Here is a 14097-nt window from a genome sequence, read left to right on the forward strand (position 1 = left end):
CGGGAGCAGGACACTTACCCAGTCCTGGACCCTGCGTAGGGAATAATACTGCAGATGGAGGACACACGCAGGCGCAAACAGAAGCACCAGATGTTTCTTCCCAATGAGATTTTCTCAATTCCTGGTTTATAATGAAGGCCTTTACCATAGATATTTACTCTCCGACCCAATTTAAGCCTGCTAATCGAGTTTTAAAAAATCCTGAGGTAAACTTACAGATGTGTCTTCACCAGAATCAATTTTATGACATTTAACATTAATATTGCCTGCTTTACTATAGTGGGAAATGACCAAAAGTCATTTAACCTCTAATGGGATATGGAATTAAACAAAGAAAAAAACGCAGTATATTTTGTGATTTGAAATTATATTCCTAGTAAATAGAATGCAACTAGTAGTAATGCTATACTGCATTTGTGGCTGGTGGTAGTGTTTTTTTACTTACAGAATTGGGAGCGATTCAGTTCCAGGAGGATGAGAAAGGTCCTTGGGTCACAGAGTAGGGACAGGCAAGGAAACAAAGTTGTCCTTGATGCTTCCACTCGCTCTCTCAAAATCAGCCTGCAATACAAAGTGGATGAAGCAGATGAACACACCAAGAAAGTATAGCGTGCATACACACAATGGAATTCTTATTCAGCAATAGGAAAGAGACAACATAGATGGACCTTGACGGCGTTATGCTAAGTCAGATGGAGAAAGGCAAATACTGTACGATCTCACTTACATGCAGAATCTTAAAAAGCTAAACTCAGAGGCACAGAGAGTAGAATGGAGATTATCAGGGCCTGGGGGAGATGTTGGTCAACTTCTAGTTGCTCTGGGGATCTAATGTGCAGCATGGTGATTATAGCAAATACTACTGTATTATATACTTGAAATGTGCCAAGTGAGAATATCTTAAATAGTAATTATATGAAGTGATAGAGGTGTTAGCTAATCATTTTGTAATATGTAAGTGTATCAACCCATTGTACACCTTAAACTTATACACTATTATATGCCAACTGTATGTCAGTGAAGCCAAAGAAATTTCAAAAGAAAATGACTGAGAAGTCTGAGCCCTGTCCCCAGCTCAGGGCAGGAAGCCTGGGGGAGGAAGGACGGTGGCAGGATGAAGGCCAGGGGGCTGCCGGTGAAAGTGCTGGCTGCCCTCATGGTCACAGCTCCACTGGCATGGCCAAGCCAGGCCTAAAGTGGGCATGGCACCTGCCAGTTAAGGCGCTCTGTCCTGCTGCTCACGGTCCTGGGTATCTGCCACGTGGGCCTTGGGCCTCCACCCCTAGCCCACTTGTTTACAGCCTCAGGAAGGCCCATCACAAACATCCAGCGTCAACACGCCTGCCACGCCTAGTTCATACGTTTAGAAATAAGAATTTGATGAGAGCAATTCAGTGACCTGTTACTGTTCCCGAGTCACTGACATGTCTAATCCTCAACAGTACACAGCTCTCGGCTGCGTCTGTTTTGCATGAAAGGCATATTACATGCCAGGAGACATGACCTCCCTTCTGCCTCCCCCAGGACAGATGACTTTGCTAAATGAATCGGGCTGCTTCACTGACCTTGATTTCCTGGTTGGATTCCCAGCGTTGCTCTTTTGAGTTTATACAGAGTTATAACACAGAGTGGTCCAGGGACAGAAGTCAGGCCTTCATGTCACGTCCCCTCTTTGTCTGTGTTGCAGTTGGTGAGTGACTTGTTGGAATTTTGCTTCTATACCTTCCGAGAGTCCCAGGCTCTGAAAGTGGAGTTCCCCGCGATGCTGGTGGAGATCATCAGCGACCAGCTGCCAAAAGTGGAATCCGGGAACGCCAAGCCCCTTTACTTTCACAGGAAGTGACGGAGGACGTCCCACCAGAACTTTGCCTTAAGTGTCCCTGTGTTATTCCGTACCCTCGAAGGACCCAGGAAATCATATTTTTAACATGTGATGGTTGATTCACACTTATTTAGCAGTTTCTCAAGTTTAAAGTCATGTCAAGGGTTTGGAGCTGGGAAAGCAGTTAGACGTGGATTTGGCAAGACCTGAACAGTCTAAAGTGTTCTTCCCTCTCCTGTCCCTAGCGCTTTAGAAACACGTTCCTCTGGATGAAAAGCCATATCTAGTCAATAACTCTCTGATTTTGATATTTTAACAGATGGAAGTTTTAACTATGCCATGTAGTTTCTGGTATTGTTCGCTTGTTTTAAAAGGGTTCAAGGACTAACGGACTTTTTAAAGCTTACCCTTGGTTTGCACATAAAACATATAGTCTATATGGGGCATTAATATTCTTTTGTTATTTAAAAAACACAAAAAAAGAAAAAAATCTATACAGATTCCTGTTGTGTAATAACAGAGCACGTGGCATAGCGCCCCCTCTGGCTCTTCCTTGCCCCCGTTCCTCAGCATCACTGGCATCCACGCCCTTTAGCGTCCATTTATTATTTAATTAGAATGGATAAGATGTTAAAACAAATGCCTTGGTTTCAATTTCTAGTATCTATTGTGTTGGCTTTACAAATAATTTTTTGCAGTCTTTTGCTGTGCTGTACATTACTGTATGTATAAATTGTGAAGGACCTGAATAAGGTATAAGGAACTTTTGTAAATGAGACACGTAAAAAACAAAAACAAACAAAAAAAACAAAAAAAAACACAACTTCAGTGGTTAATAGGATGAATGGAAAAGTATTTTTGAAAGAATTCTATTTTGCTGGAGACTATTTAAGTACTATCTTTGTCTAAACAAGGTAAAAAAATTTTTTGTAAAGTGAAATGTTCTGCATGCCTAATGAACCGTTTACAGTGTGTTTAAGAAAGGGAAGCTGTGCCTTTTTTAGCTTCATATCTAATTTGCCATTTTACAGTCTCTGTTGTAAATAACCACACTTGAACCTCTTCGGTTGTCTTTAAGCCTTTCTACTTTTTCTGTACTTGCGTTTTGTCCTTGGTCTCCCGCGGGGGCTGTTCGTGGGACTTGAGCACGTATCCTGGCTTCTCCTTCACCTGCTTCCAGCGGGGAACAACATGCTGTGGTGTCTACAGCTCCCTGAAGGTGTCACTTGACAACACAAGTGTGGGAGAAGGGCCTGGACGTGCACAGCTTTAGGAAAGCTGCCTCTTTCCCTTTTCCCTCAAGCAGCAGAATCAGCTCCAGGAGAATGAATGAGACTGTGGAAGCGCGAGGGCTCAGCAAGCACAGATTCTCCCCTCATTTTACAAAACAGAATTTTCTCCTTTGGGAAAAAAAAATTCCACACTCTCTGTATCTGTAAAAGGTGACACGTTCACGTCTGGTCTTGGAAAGGGGTTCTGCACTCCTGGAACTGGTCATGGGGACACGCAGGTCTTGGCAGGGTGCAGCGGGAAGATGCACGCTCGCACAGTTCCATCAGAATGGCGTGGAGACCGCACGACCTTTAGAGAGGGTTTTAGATTTTTAAAAGGTAGGTTTTAACAACAAATTTTATACATAAAACTGTTTTGGAGAAAAAAAAAAAAAAACTACAGACATATAAGCAAGACAGTGGCACTAAAATTTGTAATTCATTAATCTGTTTGACACTGCAATTTATGGCTTTTCTCTTGCCCCAAATCACGAACATACATCTCTTTGGGGAAACTTAACAGTTCGATTGCACTAAATAAAACTACTTCGAATAGAGGCCAAATTAATCTTTTAAAAGTGATAATAATCATCAGGTACTCAGTGAAATTCTATTTTTTCCGAAACCTAAAAGCTGTAGCTGGAGAAGCCCAAGGCCAAGAGAAGGCAGCGTCGGAGCCACACTTTTCTCCAGGGTTCACCATGCAGGCAACATTACCTTGTCTTTCCAAAGACACCTGCCTTATGCAAGGGGAAACCTGTGAAAGCTGTACTCAGAGGGAGGAGTTTTTCTTATCTAATTTGCAATTTCAAGAATTTAATTTGTAGGCAGATCTGTAAACACAGCCAACTTACTTACATGCACAGCAATATGAAAGCCACACTTGGAAGGTGATAAATACACAGCATGCAGACTGGGAGTGTCTAGAAAGGAAATGGCTGACAAGAGCAGCTTTTAGCTCAGACTTACTTTATATGAAATCAGAATTTCGATGTAACCAGGTCTGCGATAGAGACGGTCTGCATCAGCTTTTTGTATTAACAAAGTTACTGGCTCTTTGTGTGTCTCTGGGTAACTTTGCTTGATTAAACAGCAAAGCCATATTCTAAATTCACTGTTGAATGCCTGTCCCAGTCCAAATTGTCTGTCGGCTCTTATTTTTGTACCATATTGCTCTTAAAAATCTTGGTTTGGTACAATTCATAATTCACCAGAACTTCTTCATATAATTAAAAAACACACTAAATTAGTTTAAAATGAAGCAATTTATATCTTTATGCAAAAACATGTCTGTCTTTGCAAAGGACTGTAAGCAGATTACAATAAATCCTTTACTTTAATCACCTGTTGTTTTGGAGACAGTTCATTTGAAGGTCTAAAGAAACACCTGGGTTTTGTGCCCTTCTAAATCTTGATTATATATGCTTTTGCCTACATCCAAGATGGAGTAAGTTTTTTTCCCCTATGTTAGAAAGAGCCCTGTGTTAGTCATGTATCAATTATATTCTTTAGGGACTGATTAGATGCCTTCTTTCTTACTACTAATATTTGGTCCACCAAAATATCCTATAAAAGTTTAATGATAATAACTGTTACCATGTTGCTGCTAAACACTATTAATACATTGCCTCAGTTATATTCACAACCATATGAAAGCTTGTTCATTTTACAGACTTTGACACTCACATTGAGTAGACCAGATGCCTTGTCTGACTCCAGATTTCTTCTCCATGCCATCCTGTCTCATTCTCCATCCCCAGTCGTCTTGGGTTGTCAAGGGATTCAGCTCCCTACTGGTCATGATGCTTCTTATATTCCTTACAGGCTACTCTCCTTGATTCTATTCATATGAACCACAAAAGAGCAGTACGCAATTATCAAATCATTTTAAAATTAGAAAACTTTTTTTTTTTCCCCACAAGATAAATTCAAGTACAGTCACGCAGCACTTACTGACAAGGATGCATTCTGAGAAATGCATCAGTAGGCAATTTCGTCGCTGTGCGAGTACCATCGAGTGCATGTATACAAATCCAGATGGTGTAGCCTGTTGCTTGTGGGTTACGAACCAGCACAGCACGTGACTGTTCTAAATACTGTAGACAACTGCAATACAATGTTAAGTGTTTGTGTATCTAAACCTGTCTAAACATAGAAAAGGTGCAATAAAAATACAGTATAAAAGATTTTTTTAAAAATAGCACACCCTTATGGGCCAGTTACCATGAATGGAGCTTGCAAGACTAGAAGTTGCTCTGGGTGAGTGGTGAGTGAATGTGAAGGCCTGGGCCATTACTATACACTAGTATAGACTTTATAAACACTGTACACTTAGGCCACATTCAATTTATAAAACAACATGAGATTAAATCAAGCACAAGAGAAAATGATGCAATCAAGAGACACGGGAAACACGAGATGTGTATGGCTGCTGCTGGCGTAAGATGGCACATTGTTTTACAACAAACTTTTTATAAGCAGAAGGAATACACTCTAAAATGATGACAAAAACAATAGTAAATACATAAACCAGTAACAGCATTCATTTACCAAGTATTAGGTACTGTACATAATTATAAGTGCTCTTTTAAACTACTGACAGCTATGTTTATGCCAGCATCTCCACAAACACATGAGCAACGCATTACACAATGATGTTATGATGGCTACGATGCCACTACGTGACAGGAATTTTCAGCTCCATCATAATCTCACAGACCACCATCCCTTATGCAGTTCATTGTTCACCGAACGTTCGTTATACAGTGCACAACTCTACATTTTTAATGCATCATTTAACTTGTGATCTTCAAACCTCTTGCTTTCAGAAAAAGTCTATTTGAGAGTTAAATTCAACCACACTTAAACACAATAGATATATTTCTGGAACACCACATAGTCATTAAGCAGCACAAGGAAAAAAAAAATAAAAGACTAGAGTTGTATGCGCAAATTTGTTTGTAAAGCATCTATAAATGAAGGTAATTTTATATCTTAAAATGTATGGAATTTGACCTATCAGGGAGCAGGGCTTTTCACAGGAGACCCTAACTCTAAACAAAAGCCATCGTGGGCTGTGAGCCCTCAGAGGCTAGCAGGAGGCCACACCAATCAGCACCCTTGATTAAAGTGGGTGCCCTTTCTGAACAGAGCAGGCTCAGTCTTAGTTCAAGTGTGACCATATTTCTAAGAATTTCTAAAAGTGCTCTCGGGCCCAAAGAATCCAGCTGCACACTTAGAAATCAACTAAGAACTAAGTTTCTGTCACCGAGATGGCCAGCTACTATATGCCACAGCAGTAGAAATTATGCATTGTGATGCATATATAGTTAGGGGTTGGTTTGCTTATGTTGAATGCCCTCAGGCAAATAAAAAATGTCCCTTTATATTAAAGTCAGCTCTAACATATTTACTGATAAACTGCAAGTGTACACAGACTAAAATGATTGATTATAAGTATTTGACACTTTAATTTCAAGTCATGTGATTGCTAGTGCAGCACTTTTCTTGGAAATAAAACAGTAGCTTCTCAAGTAACACTGGTTAAGATTAGGATATGATCTTAATAATCAGTATGGACCAAGATCATATCGAAAGCAAAGTGAATGATGGGGTACACGATGGGGTACAGAATAGCAGGTGGTTAGCTGTGACCCCCACCAAAACTTAGAGACTTAAATCAACCACCATTTAGTATTTCTCGTGAGTTTATGAATTGGCTAGAAGGGTTCTGTGATCTGGGCCAGGCTAGGATGAGTCAGGTTTATTCGTGCATCTGTGGTCAGCCAGTAGCCGAATGGTCTAGGATGGTTTTGCTCCATGAGGCCTCTCATTCTCCAGGGGGCTTCCCTGAGCATATTTTCATAGTAGAGGCAATGCTAAGCCAGACAGTGGAAAGACAGAACACTTTTCAAGCCTCTGACTGCATCGAGCTTGCTCCTGTCCCACTGGCCAAAGAAACTTGAGGTCAAGCCTGAAGTCAGCATCAGAGGGCTCCACAAAAAGAGGGCATGGGTCAGGGAGGGGTGAAATTTGGGATCATTAAGTCAATCTACTACTGGCAATTACTCTGATATTTTTTTCATAGAATTTACATTGCCAAGATAGTGGTAAGTTTTCAAGGTCTAAAACACCCATTTCTTTGGATCCCCGTGCCCTAGGCCAGCCTGTCTAAGAGGGCCATGGCTCCTGTGAAACTGGTGTGGGCTTGCTTGGCTCCTCCCTCTCTCTAAGTTGCCCCACCTACAGCGTTTCCTCAGTGGCTAACCCCACTGAGCAAGGAGAAATCCAGATGCAGACACATGGCACTGAGCTGCCTCAATGAATCCCATGCCTTTCCTGCCCAAGTCCAAAGTATAGGTCCCCTGTTGGGCCAAAAGCAGAAGTATGCTTTCCAATCAAGCTGACCTTCTGATTGGAGAGAATTCTCCAAAGTATTCTTCCAAACAGTAGACTTAACCTGACATTAAAGCACGGGGACAATGTGCCGGATTACACACATGGGGCAGTAAGAAATTAGTGCCCAGACCAGTCAAGGGAAGAAGAGTGCTGACGAGCATCTGAGGAGACATGTGCAGAGCTAAGAGCAGGAAAGCTGCTTGCGGATGCTCTCCTGGAGTGAGAGGGAGCAAAGCCACGAGGCTCAGGAAGATTCAAAGACATGGAGAACATCTGGCTGAGGAAGGAGTCACCAAGACAACTGCCTTTGAGAGACTTGACGGGAGGTGAGAAGGGGCCCAGCATGAGGCGAACGGGGAACAAGACAAGGCCAATGTTAGAAAGTCAGAGTGTGCCCCTAGGAAAGGCATGGCGGAGAGAACGAGCAAGGAATGGCCTGTGGAGGACACTGGGGAGAAGCAGGGGATGGCTAGGAGATGAGGAGGGGGACAGACTAACCCCCACAGCCACTGCTGTCACCTGTCGGCTGCCTTCTCCCATCTTCTCCATTTGCTTAACCGTACTTCTTGCCCCGCATGCTTCAGGCACCTCTCATTCATTATCAGTTGTCACAACGTCCCCATGAGGTTGGTACCGCTCTCTCCACTTCATAGAAGGAGACTGAAGCATAAAGAGGTCACATTAACAAGCTCAGTGTCACTAAGGTACAAAATAGTGAAAACAAGACTTCAGAATAGGATGCTGTTAACTCGAAACATACTTTTAGCCACTGTATTAGCTTCCTGGGGCTGCTGTGACAAGGTACCACAAACTCGGTGGCTTAAACGACAGGGATTTATTGGCTCACAGTTCTGGAGGCTGGAAGTCTTGAGATCGGGATGTCTGCAGGGCGGGTTCCTTCCGCGGTCCGTGAGGAAAGGGTCTGCTCCCGGCCTGTCTCCCTGGCTTGTATGTGGCCGTCTTCTCCCCATGTCTCTTCAAATCGTCTTCCCTCTGTGCGTGTCTGCGACTGTCTCAGTGTCTAAATCCCCCATTTTTATGAGGATACTGGTCATACTGGATTACCGACCTCATCTTAACTAATCACATCTGCAATAATACTATTTCCAAATAAGGTCACGATCTGAGATACTGGGGTTAGGGCTTCAACACATAAATTTTGTTTTTTGGGTGGGGTGAGGTTAACATTCAACTCATAACAGCCATTATCCCCTCCTGGCACTCAGAGGCAAGACGGTGCAGCAGAAAAAAACGTAAGTAGCCTACTGAACCGGAACAAAGCTCTTTACTCTTGAGTGCCTCCATTTTCTCATCTATAAAATGGGGTCATTTCTCCCGGCTCATTTAGTCACCCTAAAGAAAGAATGAGCTAAATATATCCACCGCAGGCACAGACGATCAATCCACGGCTTGCCCTGCCCCTGCCCTCCACTGCAGATGCCCCCACTGCCGCACAGGAAGGGAGTGCAGCTCCCACAGGACTTGGACTCTGTTCCCACCCGGTGTCTCCTTTATAGGCCCTTGGGTGACCCCATCCGATGCAGGCCCCACAGCCCCGCTGGAAACAGAAAGCACAAAGTCTGAGTCCCCTCTTTTGCCCCAAGCCCCCGCTGTGCCTCTGAATGAACACGGGCTGCAGATGTGATGTGCTCCAAGCAGCTGCAGCTGGGGCTCGACCTGGGGGCCGAGGGGCCAGAGCCCGAGTGAGGCGCGGCCACTGCTCATGGCTCAGCAACACGGATGCACGGAAAACAGACCACAGTGTGCCCCACTTTTCTTCAGGGAAATGAACATGATTTGCCAAAGAAAGAGAACACCTCACGATCCCATTACTGAATTCACTCTGGGCCAGGCCAAGGCCAGGGAGAGGCTCTCTGCCTGGAGACCCTGGCAAGCCAGGCCACACAGTCCTATTCACAGAAAAATGACACCCCTAGTGCTACCCTCTTCTTCACCAAATAACCCCAGGAGGGGTCTGCAGGGCTTGGGGCTGTGAGAACCGTGCCATCGTTTTTCTAAGGCTTCATCACCACCATCCTACAGAATGCAAATGGCCCTGGCAACAAAGACCAAGCGACAATCACAGGAGTCTCAGGGACAAGCAGTTCCCATTAGCTGAGCATGTACTACATCCTGGACATGCTATTTGTATTAGTCATTTCGACCCAAACCTCTGGGTATCACATTCTTTTTAGGAGGCAGGAACAGAATCATAGGATCACAGACTCGATTTAACTTCCCCCAACCACACAGGTAGCCAGACTCAGTGGCGGCTTACCTGACCCGGTAAGTAGTGGTAAATGAACTTCGGGGTAACAGCAGGTGGGGTCCACCGCACTGTGAATGATGGAAACTTCCCTCGAGCCGACAAAGCAATCGAGTCCTGGTGCAGGGGGCCTTCTCTGTGTCATGCCCTGTGGGGACGCACCGATCAGGATGCTGCCAGGAACTTGGTCCCTGTGCTGTCCTGAGCCCGCTACGGCTGCTCACAGGTTTGTACTTCTCTGCGGAGGCCTTTCTTAAAGAGAGGCTCACCAGTAACCTCTTCTGACAAGCCACGTTTCCCTCCTGCATCCCTATGCAGTGGGCAAGGCCAGGAAATGACAACTCAGAACACAGGACACTGGGGTTGGGCCCCCACCCCCTGGCCACGCTGGCCCACAGCATAGGCTGGCTGTGGCCACGTGGCCCTGGCTGCCTCGGCACTCCCCCTTCTCCCCACTGGGCCCACAGTTCAGGATTTTAAGTTACATTATACTAGCATTGTCCCTATTTTTACATACAATATGGTTACTTTTCAACAGGCCTATTTCCCCCTGTACATACCTCACCCCAAACTTGATACCCTACATGGTTCAGGTAAAGGTGACTTCAAACCTGATAACCAGTAAGCTCCTGAATCAACTCGTCAGGGGAAGAGGCGACACACACATCCTCCTGTGACTAATTCTTTGGAGAGTAGTCTGACAGGAACTTCCTGTGGGGAAAAAGAACACACTAAGCCCCAGAGCAGGCCCTGGAGCAGGGCTGGCTGTGGAATCCTGGGGTCCCTAAAAAGGAGCTCCACATCCCAAGGACTCCGGATCACGGACAAACGGAAAGGAAAGTGTCCTCTGCCCCCAGAGGTTGGCTGAGCCCAAGCCTGAGGTCGGAGGCGGAGAAGGGTGAAGGAACATCGCAGTGGGCCCGCCCACGGCTGGGGTGCCAGCACAAGCAGGGGCATGGCTGAGGCTCTTCCAGGAACCGTCTGAGTGCCTGATCTGCTTCTGTGAAGCCCAGCTTGAAACCATGGAGAGATGAGCGCTCAGGCTTGCAAACGGAGGGCGGGCTGTGTGCGGACAGAGCTGTGCAGCCCAGCTGGTCCGGAGGGCTGGCCTCCACGGGTCTGCTGCAGCCCATGCTCAGGCCGCTGGGGGCAAGGCCCAGCCTCGATCCCAGTCCGGTCACACGGGCGTGGGGAAATGCCTGTTCACGTAGCTGGAGGAAGCCCTCCAGGATGTCACACGTCGGGGAGGACCACTGCCCCCAGGAACACGCCCTGCTGTAGATAAACAAGGCTCCTTGCGAATAAATTCTACCTGGGAGTGTGTGTGCCAATGTCAGAGGAAAATGAATTCCCATCCACTGGCCAGCAAAACATAAAACATTACAGAGGGAACGAATTCTACCATCTTCTCCACTTTATGACACACAGCAAATAGTAAATTATACTTTATTTCACTTACAGAGACCTTGGGGCAAAAGGGTGGTGTCTGGGAAATAGAACAGGTGAGAAACACCGAGAAGCCTGTTATAAATATGCTGGTGTTTTCAACTTAATGTGAGCGTGGGGTCCAAGGGTGGCATCTAGCAAGGAGCCCCCACCTCTGTGCTGCCCTCTCGGTTTAGTCCAGGGGACTCCCCTGGCCGGCAGCCCCTCCTACCACGTCCGCCGGCGCCAACCAGGGCCACGAGCCACCCTGCAGACACAAGTACAGGTCCCTTTGAAGCCTCAGCAGCAGGTTGCGGGGAGGTGTCCGGTGCGTGCTGGCCAGCAGGGTAGGTTAGGATGGCAGAAGCCCCCTCCCCCCGACTCTGCAGAATGGGTAACTAAAAACCACGTGTCCCGAGGCTTGACGAATGAAAAGTCCACTCTTAATCCTGACATTCTCCCGCTCCACATCTACACAGTGCTGTGCAGTGTGTCCCCCCCTCCCCATCCCTGGAGTGCCAATCTGGGATCTGTGATTCCCGCGTGTCCAGGTGGCTGTGGGGTCCACTCGGGAGGAAGACGGCGGCTTCCCATCCCCAGGCCGGTCCTGGGGTTACAGGTCCCTCTGGGGCCCTCACAGGCCAGTGCTACAGCAGCTTGACGTAATTCTGTGGAATCAGCCCCCTCTTGCCATTCAGAGTCCCTTCTAGCCAGCCAGGTTCCCTCGAGGTTTGCACTGAAAAGGAAAGGAAATCACTTTTTACCAAAATGCCCCCAAGTACTTGCTCCCTGTGCATTTACTGTACCACGATGGATCATAAAGGCTCAACCAACAGAAGGTGGGGCCACAGTGTGCCAAGTGCGGCTCCACAGCCAGCAATATCCTCCACCTGCAGGTATCTCTGCTGGACAGCCCACCTTCCACAGCCCAGAATGCCGTCTTGACACAACATCGATCTTGTGGACATCCTTCAAGGTCAGGATGGAGAATGCGATGCACAGAGAATTTAAGAAACTGGTCCGGAGTCACACGGAAAGTGGAAAAGCCAAGAACTGATCTAAGAAAAAATAACTCCGGAGCTGACAATCCACAGCTACCTGCGATCACACTGAGACTGCGGTGTGTGCGCATGCGTGTGTATGTGCGTCTGTGCACACGGCTTTGGGTGTGTGTATATGTGTGTATGTGCGTACGGCCTTGGGTGTGTGTGTATGTGCATACGTGTGTGTGTGAAGAGACACGCATTCAGTTTTTTAGGAGAACTCCTGCAAGTCACGCCTAGGGACTTCAGAGGTGGAGGACTTCAGTCTCCAGTGTCAGATGGCTACCAGCCTTCTCCCTATTATCCACGCTGGCAGAAGTGAATCTGGTTGAGGACCCGAACCTCATCTACACGTCTGTGGGCCCAGAGGAAGCATCCCTGTACCCAGTGTGGTTCTGAATGATAGGTTCAGGGTGAGCACAGGGTTCCATTCTAGCTATCGAGATGCGAGGGCAGGTAAACCAGTAAAGAAGATCTCGAGAACTTTTCTGAGTCTTAAAAAAAAAAAAAAAAAAGAGACACAAAGATGAGGCACCCCCCCTCTGCTGGGGCTGAGTGTGGCCACTCCACAAGGAACACCAACCCGATGCCCCTGCCCACAGCTGAGCACGGTCCAGCCGAGGTGGGAATACTGTGGTCTTTGACAATGTGAGTTAACTAACCCCGGAACTCCCTGCCTCCAGTTTTTACTGTGTGAGCTAATCCATTTTCATGACTGATTTAGCCAGTTGTGTCGGTTTTTGTTACTGCAGCTAAAGGCATCCTAACAGGTACACCTGTTGCCAGAGTTACTATCTCACAAACAATACCGTGTTAGGGATTTCAGAGGCTCCCAACGGACTGTACAATGCGAAAATTCATCCTTTCTCCAACGGCTGGGTTTCTGTGCTACCATCTCAGCCTTCCCTTCTGCCAACTATGTCGCCATGCTCTCCGCCCAAAACTGCGTGCAAGTTACGGTGGCAGGGACGATCTCGCTCCTACTCAAAGAACAAAACTTCTCCACAAAGTATAATTCTGTCATATGTGCGTTTTGTTGTTGTTTGTTTTCTGACGCTGTCAGGAGTCCCTGGCTCTCAAGAGCACATATCGCACAAATATAGAAATCTCTTCTAAATGAGGCAACTTGCTTTCTAAAAAAACAGTCACCCGCAAATGCGGCATTACTGACAACATACCACTATGCATTGTGTTGATAGATTCCATATATTCCAAACATTCTGGCTAATCAGCCATTCCAATCCAAGCATCTAAGGTTCTCGCTGCTCCCCCAGAACTGTTTTGGGCAGCTCCACCCACACACAACATCACTGTTTCCACAGCAACCAACGAATTTCATAATGAGCAGGACTGGAGAAGAAAGAAATCGAGAGCCGGGGTGCGGGGAGCGTGGGGGGAAAGACATACACTCAACCATAAGAAGAATTTGTGAAATATTATGCTGGGCTTAGCTCCTAAATGCTTGTGTGTGAATATTAAACACTCAAATTTCACATCCTTGTTTCAGTGTGCAAAGTCAATACCCGTTATCTACAGATTTGCACACTACTCAAATCAGCAAAAATCACATAGGGCACAGGAATAGTGAGGGAATTATAAACCGAAATTTTTCGATAATGATACTCTTTTATAACTTAGATTTGGCAAACCTGAAGCATTTGGGAGGCTTCCTTGGGACTCTGGGAGAGGAAAACCAAGGATGCGAATCAGAAATATTTCTTAACTCCAAATGTCACGAGCTTCTTTACATCAGGAGAAAGATACCCTGAATGAAGACCCGCAAGAGTTAGAAAGGCTGGAAAACAGCCACGATTAAAGCAGAGGCACAGCCTCTTGGCATCCAGTTCCGGAAAAGACAAATGGGCCAACTCT

At 46.1% G+C, this 14097-nt stretch overlaps 2 protein-coding genes across 3 annotated transcripts in view; one reads left to right on the top strand and one right to left on the bottom strand.

Annotated features, from left to right (window-relative positions):
• Positions 1-4433, top strand: part of NR3C2 (nuclear receptor subfamily 3 group C member 2) — a 300382-nt gene extending 295949 nt beyond the window's left edge. The window contains 1 exon segment of the mRNA XM_039875998.1: positions 1688-4433. Within this exon segment, the coding sequence (XP_039731932.1) occupies positions 1688-1843 (156 nt within the window). The 3' untranslated portion in view covers positions 1844-4433.
• Positions 4434-11187: 6754 nt separating this feature from the next.
• Positions 11188-14097, bottom strand: part of ARHGAP10 (Rho GTPase activating protein 10) — a 240582-nt gene continuing 237672 nt past the window's right edge. For both annotated transcript variants that reach the window (XM_039876000.1, XM_039875999.1), the window contains one exon: positions 11188-11918. In XM_039876000.1, the coding sequence (XP_039731934.1) occupies positions 11830-11918 (89 nt within the window). In that variant the 3' untranslated portion in view covers positions 11188-11829. The remainder of the gene's footprint in view (positions 11919-14097) is intronic.

Source organism: Pteropus medius, unplaced genomic scaffold, assembly GCF_902729225.1.
Source record: "Pteropus medius unplaced genomic scaffold, Ma_sr-lr_union100, whole genome shotgun sequence".
Taxonomy (NCBI): Eukaryota; Metazoa; Chordata; class Mammalia; order Chiroptera; family Pteropodidae; genus Pteropus; species Pteropus medius.